The sequence below is a fragment of the Impatiens glandulifera genome, chromosome 6 (assembly GCF_907164915.1).
Source record: "Impatiens glandulifera chromosome 6, dImpGla2.1, whole genome shotgun sequence".
Lineage (NCBI taxonomy): Eukaryota > Viridiplantae > Streptophyta > Magnoliopsida > Ericales > Balsaminaceae > Impatiens > Impatiens glandulifera.
In genome coordinates this window covers 37,684,948-37,699,611 of record NC_061867.1, presented here as the reverse complement: position 1 = coordinate 37,699,611, position 14,664 = coordinate 37,684,948, and the positions used below count along the sequence as shown (strand labels likewise).

General features: G+C 28.0%; 2 protein-coding genes across 2 annotated transcripts; one reads left to right on the top strand and one right to left on the bottom strand.

The window, feature by feature from the left end:
• Window positions 1-7,975: 7,975 nt before the first annotated feature.
• On the top strand, window positions 7,976-9,601 carry LOC124943120 (cytochrome P450 714C2-like). Its single transcript, XM_047483677.1, has 2 exons — window positions 7,976-8,479; window positions 8,561-9,601. The coding sequence occupies exons 1-2, from the start codon at window positions 7,976-7,978 to the stop codon at window positions 9,599-9,601; spliced, it is 1,545 nt and encodes a 514-aa protein (XP_047339633.1).
• A 1,214-nt stretch (window positions 9,602-10,815) lies between these two features.
• On the bottom strand, window positions 10,816-13,421 carry LOC124942402 (probable serine/threonine-protein kinase PBL5). The gene is made up of 5 exons (XM_047482904.1): window positions 13,266-13,421; window positions 12,698-12,936; window positions 11,854-12,043; window positions 11,366-11,757; window positions 10,816-11,275 (listed from the first exon to the last, which is right to left on the bottom strand). The coding sequence occupies exons 1-5, from the start codon at window positions 13,345-13,347 to the stop codon at window positions 10,979-10,981; spliced, it is 1,200 nt and encodes a 399-aa protein (XP_047338860.1). The 5' UTR covers window positions 13,348-13,421; the 3' UTR covers window positions 10,816-10,978.
• Window positions 13,422-14,664: the final 1,243 nt, after the last annotated feature.

Sequence of the window (14,664 nt, the reverse complement as noted above, 5' to 3'; positions counted from 1 at the left end):
ATGAATTTAAACAGCTCACGAGTTTCTAAAATTTGAAGAATACATCATCAACATTTCAAAATCTCGATCGTCTTCAACCTCAAGTTTTTTAAGCGTTTTCCATCTTGAGTTTGAAGAGGGGTGTTAGAATATAATATATCTATAAGATATTATCAGAATATAATAAATTATAATAATATTAATATTATATTATATTATTATATTAGTTTCCTTCTAAATTTAATTCTGTAAAATATTATTACAATATGATCGAATTGTGATAATATCAATATTATATTTTATTAATTCCCTTATAAGTTTAATCTAATGTTTATATATTAGACATAACCTATGTAACTTAGTGACACATTTTTCACACATCATTCAATAATAATTTTAATACAATCACTTTTCTCTCTTTAATTTAACAATTTAGATAAGATTACATTTTTATTTAGTAGATGATGTTTGAAATTAATCTCTTTAAAATTAATCAAAAACATTAAAAATTGTGATAAATTATGAATAAAGAGAAGAAAAATGAAATGTATTGTACTTATAAAATAATACAACTCTATAATTTTGTTAACCTAATGTATATGGATCAATAGTTGAGGCTCAAATTTGGGTTGTTTTTATTAAATAAAGTTCAAACTTTGAATTGTGTCGTATAAAGGGTTGAACTATCAAACTTTTAGTTATTTGAGGTATGGACAAAACGTGTTATCTTATTTTAACGTATTATTTTTATTTTTTTAATTAATTTGTCACGTTTTAAAATAAAATGATATTTAAATACGTTTTGTACGTATTTTTAAAATTGAGTAATATTTTCGAGATTTACGCATTCTAATTTGTTAAAATTGATTTTGGTAACTATTAAAATGTGTAATCTTAATTAGAAAGATTTTAGAAATTTTGAATAGAGTTATATTTTATATTTATTTTTTAAATAAATTCATAACGATATAACATTGTATTCTATATCTATTTAGACGTGTTTATATTTTAAATTAATTTTTTTTAAATACACGCGTTTAAATTTGTCAAATACGTTTTAAATGCCTTAAAAAATGTGTAATGTGTGAAAATGTAGTGAAAAAAAATTGCTATTTTATTTGTACAAATATGATAAATTAAATAAAAAATTGAAATAATTATCTTAAAACTAGAAGACAAAAAAAAAGGTTTAAATTATTAAAATTATGATATTTAGAGCTCCTTAAGCACAAATTTGATAAAAACAGCTTAAGCTCCACACTCCTCTTTTTTATTTATTTATAATTAGTTTAAATATAATTTTATTTTTATTTTTTAGATATTTAAAATTATTCTTTTTAAAATTGATTTGGTAATAGTTGAGGCTCAAATTTGGGTTGTTTTTATTAAATAAAGTTCAAACTTTGAATTGTGTCGTATAAAGGGTTGAACTATCAAACTTTTAGTTATTTGAGGTATGGACAAAACGTGTTATCTTATTTTAACGTATTATTTTTATTTTTTTAATTAATTTGTCACGTTTTAAAATAAAATGATATTTAAATACGTTTTGTACGTATTTTTAAAATTGAGTAATATTTTCGAGATTTACGCATTCTAATTTGTTAAAATTGATTTTGGTAACTATTAAAATGTGTAATCTTAATTAGAAAGATTTTAGAAATTTTGAATAGAGTTATATTTTATATTTATTTTTTAAATAAATTCATAACGATATAACATTGTATTCTATATCTATTTAGACGTGTTTATATTTTAAATTAATTTTTTTTAAATACACGCGTTTAAATTTGTCCAATACGTTTTAAATGCCTTAAAAAATGTGTAATGTGTGAAAATGTAGTGAAAAAAAATTGCTATTTTATTTGTACAAATATGATAAATTAAATAAAAAATTGAAATAATTATCTTAAAACTAGAAGACAAAAAAAAGGTTTAAATTATTAAAATTATGATATTTAGAGCTCCTTAAGCACAAATTTGATAAAAACAGCTTAAGTTCCACACTCCTCTTTTTTATTTATTTATAATTAGTTTAAATATAATTTTATTTTTATTTTTTAGATATTTAAAATTATTCTTTTTAAAATTGATTTGGTAATAGTTGAGGCTCAAATTTGGGTTGTTTTTATTAAATAAAGTTCAAACTTTGAATTGTGTCGTATAAAGGGTTGAACTATCAAACTTTTAGTTATTTGAGGTATGGACAAAACGTGTTATCTTATTTTAACGTATTATTTTTATTTTTTTAATTAATTTGTCACGTTTTAAAATAAAATGATATTTAAATACGTTTTGTACGTATTTTTAAAATTGAGTAATATTTTCGAGATTTACGCATTCTAATTTGTTAAAATTGATTTTGGTAACTATTAAAATGTGTAATCTTAATTAGAAAGATTTTAGAAATTTTGAATAGAGTTATATTTTATATTTATTTTTTAAATAAATTCATAACGATATAACATTGTATTCTATATCTATTTAGACGTGTTTATATTTTAAATTAATTTTTTTTAAATACACGCGTTTAAATTTGTCCAATACGTTTTAAATGCCTTAAAAAATGTGTAATGTGTGAAAATGTAGTGAAAAAAAAATTGCTATTTTATTTGTACAAATATGATAAATTAAATAAAAAATTGAAATAATTATCTTAAAACTAGAAGACAAAAAAAAGGTTTAAATTATTAAAATTATGATATTTAGAGCTCCTTAAGCACAAATTTGATAAAAACAGCTTAAGTTCCACACTCCTCTTTTTTATTTATTTATAATTAGTTTAAATATAATTTTATTTTTATTTTTTAGATATTTAAAATTATTCTTTTTAAAATTGATTTGGTAATATTAAAATTTTGATAAATGATAATTAAAAAGAATAATAAGAAAGTTTGTGATATTTGTAAAGATAAAAAAAGTGAAAATTTTGAAACAATTATATATATATATATAGCAGTATTTTGTTTATAAAGATAAAGCTATTTTTTAAATTTTGTTATATAGTAACATATTTAATATTTTTTCACTTTTAAAACAAGAAAGATATTTTAATTTTTTTATTTTTAACATATTTTCACTTAAATATATATAAATAAATAATTATGAAATAGACATATATATTAAATAAGTTCTTAAATATTAAATTAAGAGAAAGTTTAAAAAAAAATGGTTACTGCAAGTATTGTTGAAAGGGTTATTTATACAAACATCTTTCAAGGTGTGATTAACTATTATTTAAAGAATAATAATATAACTTAATTTATTATTAAGCTAAAATAATTCTACATCTTTCAAATTATGTCTTATACTTTATTATTAATAATATATAGTAAAATTACAAATTTTTACAATTGAATTTTATAGATTTTGGTCAAATAATAAAATTATATTAATGAAAATATGGTCTAAATAAAAAATCATGCCAAACTAATTAGAATATTCAAACAACCATGTTGTAACCCTAGGAATCACTCCACTCCGTAGCTTAGCAGTGTCGTGGACACATATCGCGGGAGGCTCGAACTTCGATGTGTTTCAATCTTGATTTGCGTGTTAAGCTTATTTTTAAACATTATTTTAAAAGATTTTTTAAAATAATACGTGATAGTTTTGAAATTAATTATGTAAAAATAATTAATATTGTTTAAACTTTAATAATTTGAGGACCAAATAACAATTTAGTTGAAACCCGATTTAGATTAATTAAACCTAACTAATTTAAAATCAGAGTCGTCAAATAATTTTATGAAAATCAATAAAATGATACGTGTATAAATGTATTTATACTAGAATTTCTATAAGTGATTTGTTTTTTGATTACGCTCGGGAAAAGGCTTTCACGACATGTTCTTTGCGCCCGTCAAATGACGATTTTAAAATTTTAAAATAAACAATGTATGGCTATTTAAGATTTATTTATAACATTTATTTATTTTTATTAGTAGTCTGAAGGTCCTAAATAAGGATACATTTAGAATACGTAAATAATTATACAAAATTATTTAAAATAGCGTACATGCGATTGCGTTGATATAATACTTAACAAAAAAAACTAAAAAGTATCAAAAAAAAAGTGTTAGAATTTTAAAATAAATTACAAACAGTGCCTCAACCAAAATATTGGTTTAAGACATATCTCAAAAATATTTAAATATCATTTTCTAACCTTTCAAGATTATTTGAAAATGGGTTCGGGTTCCAAAATTACGAAAACAATTTTGGATTTTTAAAAAGTGGAACCAAATAAGCCTTAGGACGAGAGTCCTCGGATCTAGGTTTGGGCGTGCACTGTCTAGACTGGGGTGGTCTAGACTAGGGCTTGGGTGCATGGGTCCTTGGATCCGGAGGGCTCAGTCCAGGGTTCGGGAGGATCAGTCTCGAACTCGGACTGCTCGGTCCTAGGTCTAGGATGCTCGATCCCAAGTCAATTTCATCGGTCTAGGTCATCGGTCCTAGGGTTAGATAGTTCTCGATCATAGTGTTAGAGGTACTCGGTCCTAGGGTTAGAGGTACTCAGTCCTAGGTTAGGATAGATACCGGTCCTAGGCTAGAAAACTCGGTCGGGTTTCTCGGTCCTAGGCCTTGGGTATCAGTCCTACTTCTCGGTCCTTCCTCAAGAACATCGGTCCTAATCATCTGTCCTTAGTCTCGGTCCTGACTCAAGAACACCAGTCCTTGGTCTTAGTTTAGACCGAAGATCCTCGGTCCTATTTCTCAGTCCCGGTCCTATAGGACTCGGTCCTAGGACCGGGTGTTCTTCATTTGGTATGAAGAAATTGTAGGTCTCATAACTTTTGATACAGATAATGGAATCATAATCGGTAAGTTGCAGTTAGTTCATATGATTATAAAGAACAAAAGCCCTAACATAAATTACGATCATTGGATCTTTACAAAGATCAATTTCTAAAATCTATTTTTAGATCAAAATTTGGGATCTTTTAAATTAGGTCATTCAAGGTCTGAATTTTGTTCCATTAGCTTTGAAATGATGAATATAGTTGAACACAACAAAAACAAGAACATCATTACAATGATTTTTGAAGACTTAAAATTTTCAAAAACATAGTTTGATCAAACCTGGTCAAAACGATGTTATAGTCATTGGGAATTCATCTCAACCTGTTTAACAGCTATTTGAATAAAAAAACTTAACATTAAAACTCAAGAACGTGAATTTTTAAAAACCCATTTTTCCAAACTGATTTTTCGAAATCTTTGATTTAGGATAATTTAGGTTAATTTCTTTCAACATAAATTTCAAACATGATATAGGGAATGATTCTAAACAAAGAAATCACATCATCAAGCCCTAAAATAGATCAAATCGATCAAACTTAAAAAATTTGAAAAAATTCAAATCTTAAGTCACAAATTGAATTATAGAGGTTCTAGATTCATACAAATAATTGGAGAATATTTCTTAGATGTGTTGGAAGCTTTTTAGAAGTCTATATCAGAATTGTAATGGCCAGAGAAAGTTTTTATAAAAATTGTTCTTGACTGGAATTTCAATCCTTTAATTTAGTGTGTAACAGGCTGTCATTGTTTGATGATTCTGTAGAGAAACCCTTGGAGACTATTTAGAGTCGAGCTAGGTCGGTCGAGGTGATCGAATTCCATTTCAATTTGGTCATCTCCGTTCTTATCCCTAATTCTATCTAAATCATGGCAGCTTAGTTTTAGGATAATGTAGGGTAAATAGGATTAGGGCTATTGTAGGCGATGATAAGACGAACACGTATGAAGAAAACGAAGGGATAAGGTTGAGTGTAGGCAAAGATATCCCTTCTGGAAGAATCGTCGCCGATTGGTCGCGATTCTGACGAGGGTCTTGCATCATCGGTGAAGAAGATGACCCATAATGGCATCTTTCGTGGCGTCGTTGGGCGATCCGTTGGAGGTCCGTCTGTGTTCGGGCTAACGGGGTTAGTGCATCCGTTAGTTGATCCGGTAGAGCAGGCGCACGCTGGCTTCGTTATAATGGGCTGTGTTGCGCGTTCCTGGGCGCTGGATCAAAATTCAGGCTGGTCTGATGGCTGAGAATCTAGCTGCAACCTATTAAACATAATTTCGGCTATACCAGATTATCAGTTTAATTTCTAATTAAAAGAGTTATTTGAAATCGATTTTTAATCTCTTTCTTGCGTTTTTATTCACCAAAAATTTTACAAAAAATATTTCTAGAAACATAAAAAAAATTATGTTCATATTTTTATTTTTTTGGTATTTATTTAATTGTTTTTAAACCATAAACTACACATAATTAATGTTTAAAATCCTAATTAAATATTTTCAACCCCTTCTTGATTTAATTTGAGTAAAATAAATACAATATTTTAACCTTAAATAATTTTGGATTTTGAATAATTTTCCTAATTAAGATTTAATTATTATTATTATTATTATAATTAATCCTTAATTTGATTTTAATTCCTTCTTTGAGTTATTTTAAATTTAAAAATTCAAAATATTATTTTAATGTTATTATAAATAATAATATTTTTATTTATAAAAGATAGTATTCAAATTTTGATGTTTACACATATCAAACATATTCATCAATTATAAATGAGTTACAAATGACATATATTATAATTTACAATTGAGTTAAATAATTAATTAAATAGATAAATTATTAAATAAGATAATAAAAATAATTTAACATAAAATATATAATTATGACATTCATCTTAAATATTCTTACATGTCAACAATTAAGTATTAATTTATCGTAACTATCAACCTCGTATCCTCATTTTGAGAATCTATCACAACCGAGATCTCGACAAATATTTCTTTTTCATACACGATATTTTCCGAATATTTCACTATGTTTATCGTTACGATCTTATACCCTCAATTTTAGTAAACGGGATCTCTGTTATGAGATTCCCCTGTTACGGATCCCTTGTTCCACATGTTTCCACCCATAAGGAGGGCAAAATGATATTTTTTTAAATATGACCATTTTACCCTATTTTTAAGGCGGAATATGGATAATTCTGTAATAGGGATCCTTCTACAATTTTAAACATTATACTTTAATTGTACCTTTGATAAATAATTATATGAGAATAATATTATTATAATATTTATAATATTATGATAATATTAATATATATTAAAATAGTTAGTTGGTTATTGACATAGTTTAAAAATAAATACGTTCAATTTTAATTTTGAACATTTGAATTGTTATTTGGATATTTCGTTATCATAGCTAAGACATTCTATTTTAAATGGAATATTGATTTATGAAGAATTTCAAGTTGAATTTTCCTACTTCCTTTTAATATTATTATTATTTTTCTAAGAAACATTTTAATATTATTATAATCAAAACTCATATAGCAATATTCGACATGTTTTTAATTTGAATATAGTACTTCATCAAATTCCAGTCTAAATTATATTTCCAATTACGGTTATTTACCAAAATATCCTTGGACTAATTCAGCTTCTTAAAGAATTTTCTAAAATACAGTATTTCTTTTTCTTTATTTTTTTATTTACGTTATTTATAGGTGCGTGTCACAATCATGTAAAGTTTGGTTTGAATTATTTAAATAATTAAAATCACTTAAATATTATTTATTCATTTTTTTGTTTATTATATTTTTTATTTAAATTATTATTTTTATTTTATTTATATATATTAATACCCTTTAAAAAAATCTTTTTATCAAAATTTTTTTTTTAAAAATTATCTTTTCAAAATCCTCATCAATTATTATTTTTTCTCTATAAATTATTCAACTAATCCCAGAAAGAACTCCAACGAATTAGACTCAAATCCTTCCCTGTTTAGATTATTCCAATAACCCCAAAATAAACTCCAAAATTCAGACTAAAATCATTCCTGTGTAATTTTGAAATGACAATAATAACCTTGTTCACACTACAAAACCAGGATCCTATTATTCTATAAATAGGAATATTACTTCCGTGAATCAACAAACCTATCTACATACCTTAACATAACAAAACCAAGATGTTTTCAGCTCTCATTTCCTTCGGATTGGTGGCTCTACTCGGTTTAATTTTCCGGCTCTACAAAACCCTAGTCGCCGAACCAGATCTTCTACGGTCCAAGCTCCGAAAACAAGGGCTGTCTGGACCGCCCCCATCTTTTCTCTTGGGAAATATAAAGGAGATTCAGGTCGCCCTTTCTGCGGCCAAGTCAGCCTGCGTTCGTGGGATCGCACCAAAAACGCACGATTGTGCGTCGACACTGTTGCCGTTCTTAGAGAAATGGAGGAAGTTGTATGGAGAAGTCTTCATGTTTTCGCTGGGGAATATTCAAATAGTGCATGTAACTCAACCGGATATGGTGAAAGAGATAAGCACATGCACGTCTATTGATCTTGGTAAACCATCGTACCAGCAAAAGGAACGTGGTGCTCTTCTTGGCCAAGGTATTCTTACTTCCAATGGCACTTATTGGGTTCATCAGAGGAAAATTATTGCCCCGGAACTCTACATGGACAAGGTCAAGGTATAAATATATTACATTTGACAAATTTAAATGATAGTAGACAACAATAGATAACAAAATTTGAATCTGAAATGCATGCAGGGAATGACAGGTGTAATTACAAACTCAGCTTTAACTCTAGTGAAGAATTGGAGACAAAGGATTGAGGCATCAGAAGGAAAAGTGGCGGAAATCAAAATCGACAATGACATGAGGAGTTTTTCCGGCGACGTAATCTCAATGACGTGTTTCGGGAGCAATTTCTCAAAAGGAAAAGAGATTTTCAAGAAACTAAAAGCCCTTCAAGATGCAACCTCAAAGAAAGGTCTCACATGTGGAATCCCGGGTTTGAGACATATTCCTACAAAACACAATAGATTGACATGGGCATTGGATAAGGAGGTAAAGACTTTGATACTAAAGGTTGTGAAAGAAAGAGTCCAAGGTTCATACGAAAAGGATTTGCTACAAATGCTTTTAGAAGGAGCAAAGAACAATGTTGAACTCAGCCAACCACATGTAATCGACAAATTCATCGTGGACAATTGTAAGAACATATACCTAGCTGGATACGAAACAACAGCTGTATCCGCCGCCTGGTGCTTAATGCTTTTGGCGGCGGACAAACAATGGCAAGACAGAGTTCGAGCCGAGGTTGTTGATGTTTGTCATGGAAAAAACAACCTCGACTATGACTCCGTCAAGAAGTTGAACCAATTGAACATGGTAATTCATGAGTGTCTTCGCCTCTACCCTCCTGTGGCCGTGGTGTCGCGTGAGGCTCTTAAGGACATGAAATTTGGAGACTTGAATGTACCCAAGGGTGTGAATCTATGGGCATTAGTGTTAACACTTCACACGGATCCTGAAATATGGGGTCCTGATTCATTGGAATTTAAACCTGAGCGGTTTACTAATGGTATAACCGGAGCTTGCAAGATACCACAGTATTACATGCCATTTGGGGTCGGGCCTCGTGTCTGTCTTGGACAGAACCTTGCTATGGTAGAGCTTAAAATACTCGTCGCGCTTATTGTCTCCAACTTCTCCTTCTCTTTGTCTCCTAACTATCTTCACTCACCGGCGCTAAACTTGGTTATTGAGCCCGGTCATGGGGTCGATATCTTAGTTAAGAAATTATGAATTAGCATGCATATGTTTTTTTTTTAGAAAACGGGTTAGTCTCATTTCATTAAAAATAGCATGCATATATATTCTTTATTCCTTCCTTTCAATTTTTTTCTTCTATTATTTATATAATTTTCTTGAAGATTAAATGTATATTCATGGAAAGATTATAAAGCAATATTTGTTAGAAAGACCATAGGCTGTATTGTTGATTTGTGTGTAGAAAGATGATAAGTTTGGATTATATGTAATTGAATTGAATGAATTATTATAATGTTTTTTTAATAAATTTTATAAAAATTAAATAAATATATTTTAATAATAAATTGAATGGTTTGATATTTAAAAAATATATAAGTTTTGAATAAAATAATCCTGGTCAAACATTCTCTTTCTATCTTTCTAAGATAAGACATTATAAATATTATACATCTATCATTTCTGGTCATATAATGGACTACTAAACAATAGTTTGAGCCAAATTCTTCAGAATTGGTTGGCCTATTTTGAAAGTTTGTACATATAAATGTCTTAGAATAAAAATATTAGGTGTATTTTCATGCTTCTTAAAGCAAAAAATAATAAATCAATAAAACTCAATCCAAATAATGGAAAGATCTTATTTGCATCAAATATAATTTTTTTTAATGAAATTTGTTTTTGAATTTGGAATGACAACAAGTTGTAATGAGTGTTACTAATTATTGATCTAAAAGATTAAAGGAAAATATGTGTTCAAAATGCAGCGAAAAAATTATGAGAAGAATAATTTAAATATTGTAGAAGAAAAAAACAAAAATGAGAAAAAAATCGGTCAAAATTGAGAGTGAATCAGAAAATACAATTATCTCATTCATTAGAGAGTAAGTTCAACCTACATAACAACTAAATTACCCCAAAATTTTCAATTATAATTCTTACGTGAGCTATCAGAGAATTAACCAATATCAGTTTTATAAAAAAAAAAAAAAAATCAAAACAGAGTCTTAAAACAGAAATCTCACAACAATATCTAGCTCAATTAGACATTGAAGGGTGAGATTTTATTGGGGAATCGAGATCGTAACAAAATATTAATATAATAAACATTTTCAATAAAAACCGAACCACACAAATACCCAATAAACATGTAAGAGCAGTTAGCATATCCTTTGATTGAGTAATTTATTGTTTTCATTTCTCAAAATGAAGACTGCATGCTCGATTTCTATATTCTAAATTCATCACACTCATCAAAGTACTACATAGGATGATTTAAGGTTTCACTAATTCAAAATGTTATCCATAGTGAGTAAACACACTTGTAACGCAGGTTAAAAACGCAGCTGTGTTTTTAGGACATTATGTTGATCTGCTTGTATTATTATTATTATCATTATTAGATGGTTCATTTCAGTCCTCCATCTTCTTCACATCTTCCTGCTGAACATCTGCCAATCGATTCTCTGTTTCTGGAGACGATGTCACTGATGTCCTTCTCGAACTTTGAGTGTCATCGTATATTTGGGAAGAAAGGTAATTTAAAGCAGTGGCGACATCAACCACAACAGGACGTAAATTGGGCTTTTCTTGAACACACATTGCTGCAATTGCTAGACCTTGATACAATCCTCTTCTTGGGTATTTACCTTCAAGAGCTGGCTCTGCCATCTCTGGAAACTTCTTCCTATCTTTGAACAAAGGCCGTGCCTGTAAATGCCCATTAAAGTTGTAATGAATAATGTTGATTGATATATGTGATGATGTAAAGAATAAGAAAAATAAAACATATTTACTTACCCATCCAACAAGACTTCTTTCACCATGAGGTCTTGTCTCATCCATTGCTCTCCTTCCTGTAATGATTTCCAATAGAACAACTCCAAAACTATAGATATCAGATTTAAATGTGAGTTGACCGGTCATTGCATAATCGGGTGCACAATATCCATATGTACCCATAACTCTGGTTGAAACGTGAGTCTTGTCCCCACTCGGACCAACTTTTGCCATACCGAAATCAGAGAGTTTGGGATTAAAGTCTGCGTCTAGAAGAATGTTGGAGCACTTCAAATCACGGTATATAACAGGTGATTTCATCTTTCCATGCAAATATTCCAAACCCCTTGCAGCACCTGCAGCAATTTTCATTCTCGTATTCCAGTCCAGCTGTTTTCTGTCTGATCGACGACCTGTAAGATAAAGGACAGACAAAAGACAAGGAAATTACATGCCCTTACTTGAACATGATTTTAAGGATACAAGAAGCAATAATGAAATTGTGATACCATGTAAATGGTCTTCTAGTGATCCTCGAGGCATGTATTCATAGACCAACAATCTCTGATCACCTTCAGCACAATAACCAATTAGTTTAACAAGATTAGGATGATCAGTCATACTTAGAGTGAGTACTTCCACGACAAACTCTCTTATCCCTTGTAATCCATTTCGGTCAAGTTGCTTGATAGCTACAACCTGCTCAAACACCAACATTAGATCAATCAAATAACTTAAAGTTTGTCTTCATAAGATTGTCATAAATAGAAACAGAGACTTTTTAATCAAATAGAAAGGAATCAAGATAATGAATTTGGACAAAGGGAGCATTAAACATTAACAAATCATAACACTAAGATTTCTTTTCCATATCAAAACTAATATGAAACTATAGTTAATACTTAGAACTTGTTTATTGTAGGTATAGTACAATAATTTATTTATGAAGAGTGTTTCAACTTCTTTCAGGTAATTTGTTTTGACAACTACATACATAAACAAAACAGAGCATTGGGAAGTTAAAAATCATTTGTGCTTACTTAGGCAAGAAAAAGGGTTATATTTGTGATTATGGTATATAAAATTTACTTTAAATTTATCAACCACAATTGAAGGAATGATCAGATAGATAAATATGAAGCAATCAAAGGATTGTGAAATCATATAGCTTTAATTGACAAAGTAACCCACTTATCAAGTACAAATAAATAAATTTCAGAAACTAATTTAAATAACACCTATAAGTATGACTTTCAGTATTAAACTATAAACTATGAAATATCAACTAATTTACAAGGTAACATTTCTATAAAACTCTGTTATAAGTAATATGTGAGCAAAAACAAAACTAACCTGGTTATCTAACATCCCTTTGTAGACCTTACCGAAACCTCCCTCACCCAACAATAGATCTGATCTGAAGTTTTCTGTTGCTTCTATCATTTGATCGAATGTAAATGACTTTGCTTTGGTTATACTAGCCACTTTCTTAGCATTCTTGACCAATTTAGAACCCTTTTTGGTATCTTTATGTTCATCATCCACAGATTTGTTAACCAATCTTGTTTCCTTTGTTGCACTTTTAAGCTGATCTAACCGATCGAAAAAAATAAGGAAAAACCAGCCATTAGATAGATATGAAACGAACAGAACATAAAAGGAAAAAAAGCTACCGTTATGACTATGATAATTAAGTCACTCAGAAAACAAACATATGAGAAATGGTTTTACATCTATTGTGCATCTCAAAGACAGATCTATCTATCATGAAATTCCTTAAAAAACGAAACAATTATCTACATGCATTTCTCTTGTTTGATCTTTCTATAAGGAAAATCCACATGCAAACCGTTGCCGTGAATGGATCTGCATGTTTTCGATATCTAACAAACAAATTAAAGAATAAGAGACTCAATAATACCTGAGCTGGATTGTGAACGATCGCTTGTCTTTTCCTTCTCCACCCGCCTTACTAACTTTTGAGAACACGAAAAACACCCCATATCCTTTATGGTATTATTATCTTCTATCTGAGATGTAAATGGTGTGTTATATTTCTCCTCTCTCTCTCCTCTCTGCTTTGAGAATTCTTGAGAGAGAGGAGAGAAGAGAGAAGCGAGAGAGATAGAGAGGATGACAGAGGAAACACAGATAAATTGTTTGACAGTTTATATATTTTGTTTTCATTGTTTTGGTTTGTTTTTCTACGTTTAATGGTGCAAATCAGATATAAACAGAGCAGAACTCTATAACCAATTATAAATCGCCACATCACCGACTTAGGCTACATGTGTGGCAGATTTAGTTAGTTTAATCCGAGCTGGTATGCACTAATAGTTTGTGTTATTTTTGTCCGGTTTGGTTCCATTTTTTTTTATAAAAAAACAAATAATTTTGTTATTTTATATTTTAAAGCAACAAATGATAGCCATTCATTTAGAAAACAATTGTAATTGCACTCTAAAAACATGAGCATTTTTTCTTTAATTTTTTTATTATTAAATTATTTAAAATTTAAATAAATAATACAAATTTTAAACAGTTATATTTTTAATTTAATTTTATATATATACATATATAATCTTATAAAATTATAAAATTAAATTTAAATATATTTTTAAATTATATAAATATATATATTATTATAGATTAAATACTACATATTGTTATATATTAAACATCTATGATTGCAAAATATGAAACAAAAAAATTAATATTTGGCTCTAATTTTTGTACACCAATCTTTTTAAATTTATTTAAAAATATTTTTTTAAATATATATTGGAATATTAATTTAGATAAAATAATGTTTTAATTTTTTTTTAATTATAAATATATGAGCCTCGATAAAAGAGATTGTAATATTCAGGAAAAAAATTTCTCGAACATATTATTTTTTTAATTTATTATTATTTTTTAGACTTAACTTTTTTTAATTTGATTTGTGATCTTAATTAGTTATATATATATTTTTTTCCCTAAATTATTTATTTAAATATATTAATAAATTTAATAATATTTATTTATTAAAGTCCACTCTCCTATATTTTCAAATAGACCTATATAAGTAATCATTTTTTTTTATATATAGTCACGGAGAGTTTAGAGCAGAAAGTGTGAATCACTATGCCACACCAATATATATTAAAATTAATAAAAATTATAATCACTAATTTTTATAATAATTTAATTTTTATATATTAATTTTGAATCATTATTTTAAAATATTTTATATTTCCTTATTTATTTAGCTCATATTTTAATATTTATTTTGAATAAAATAAATTATATATATAATTATGGGACAACATGATACTATT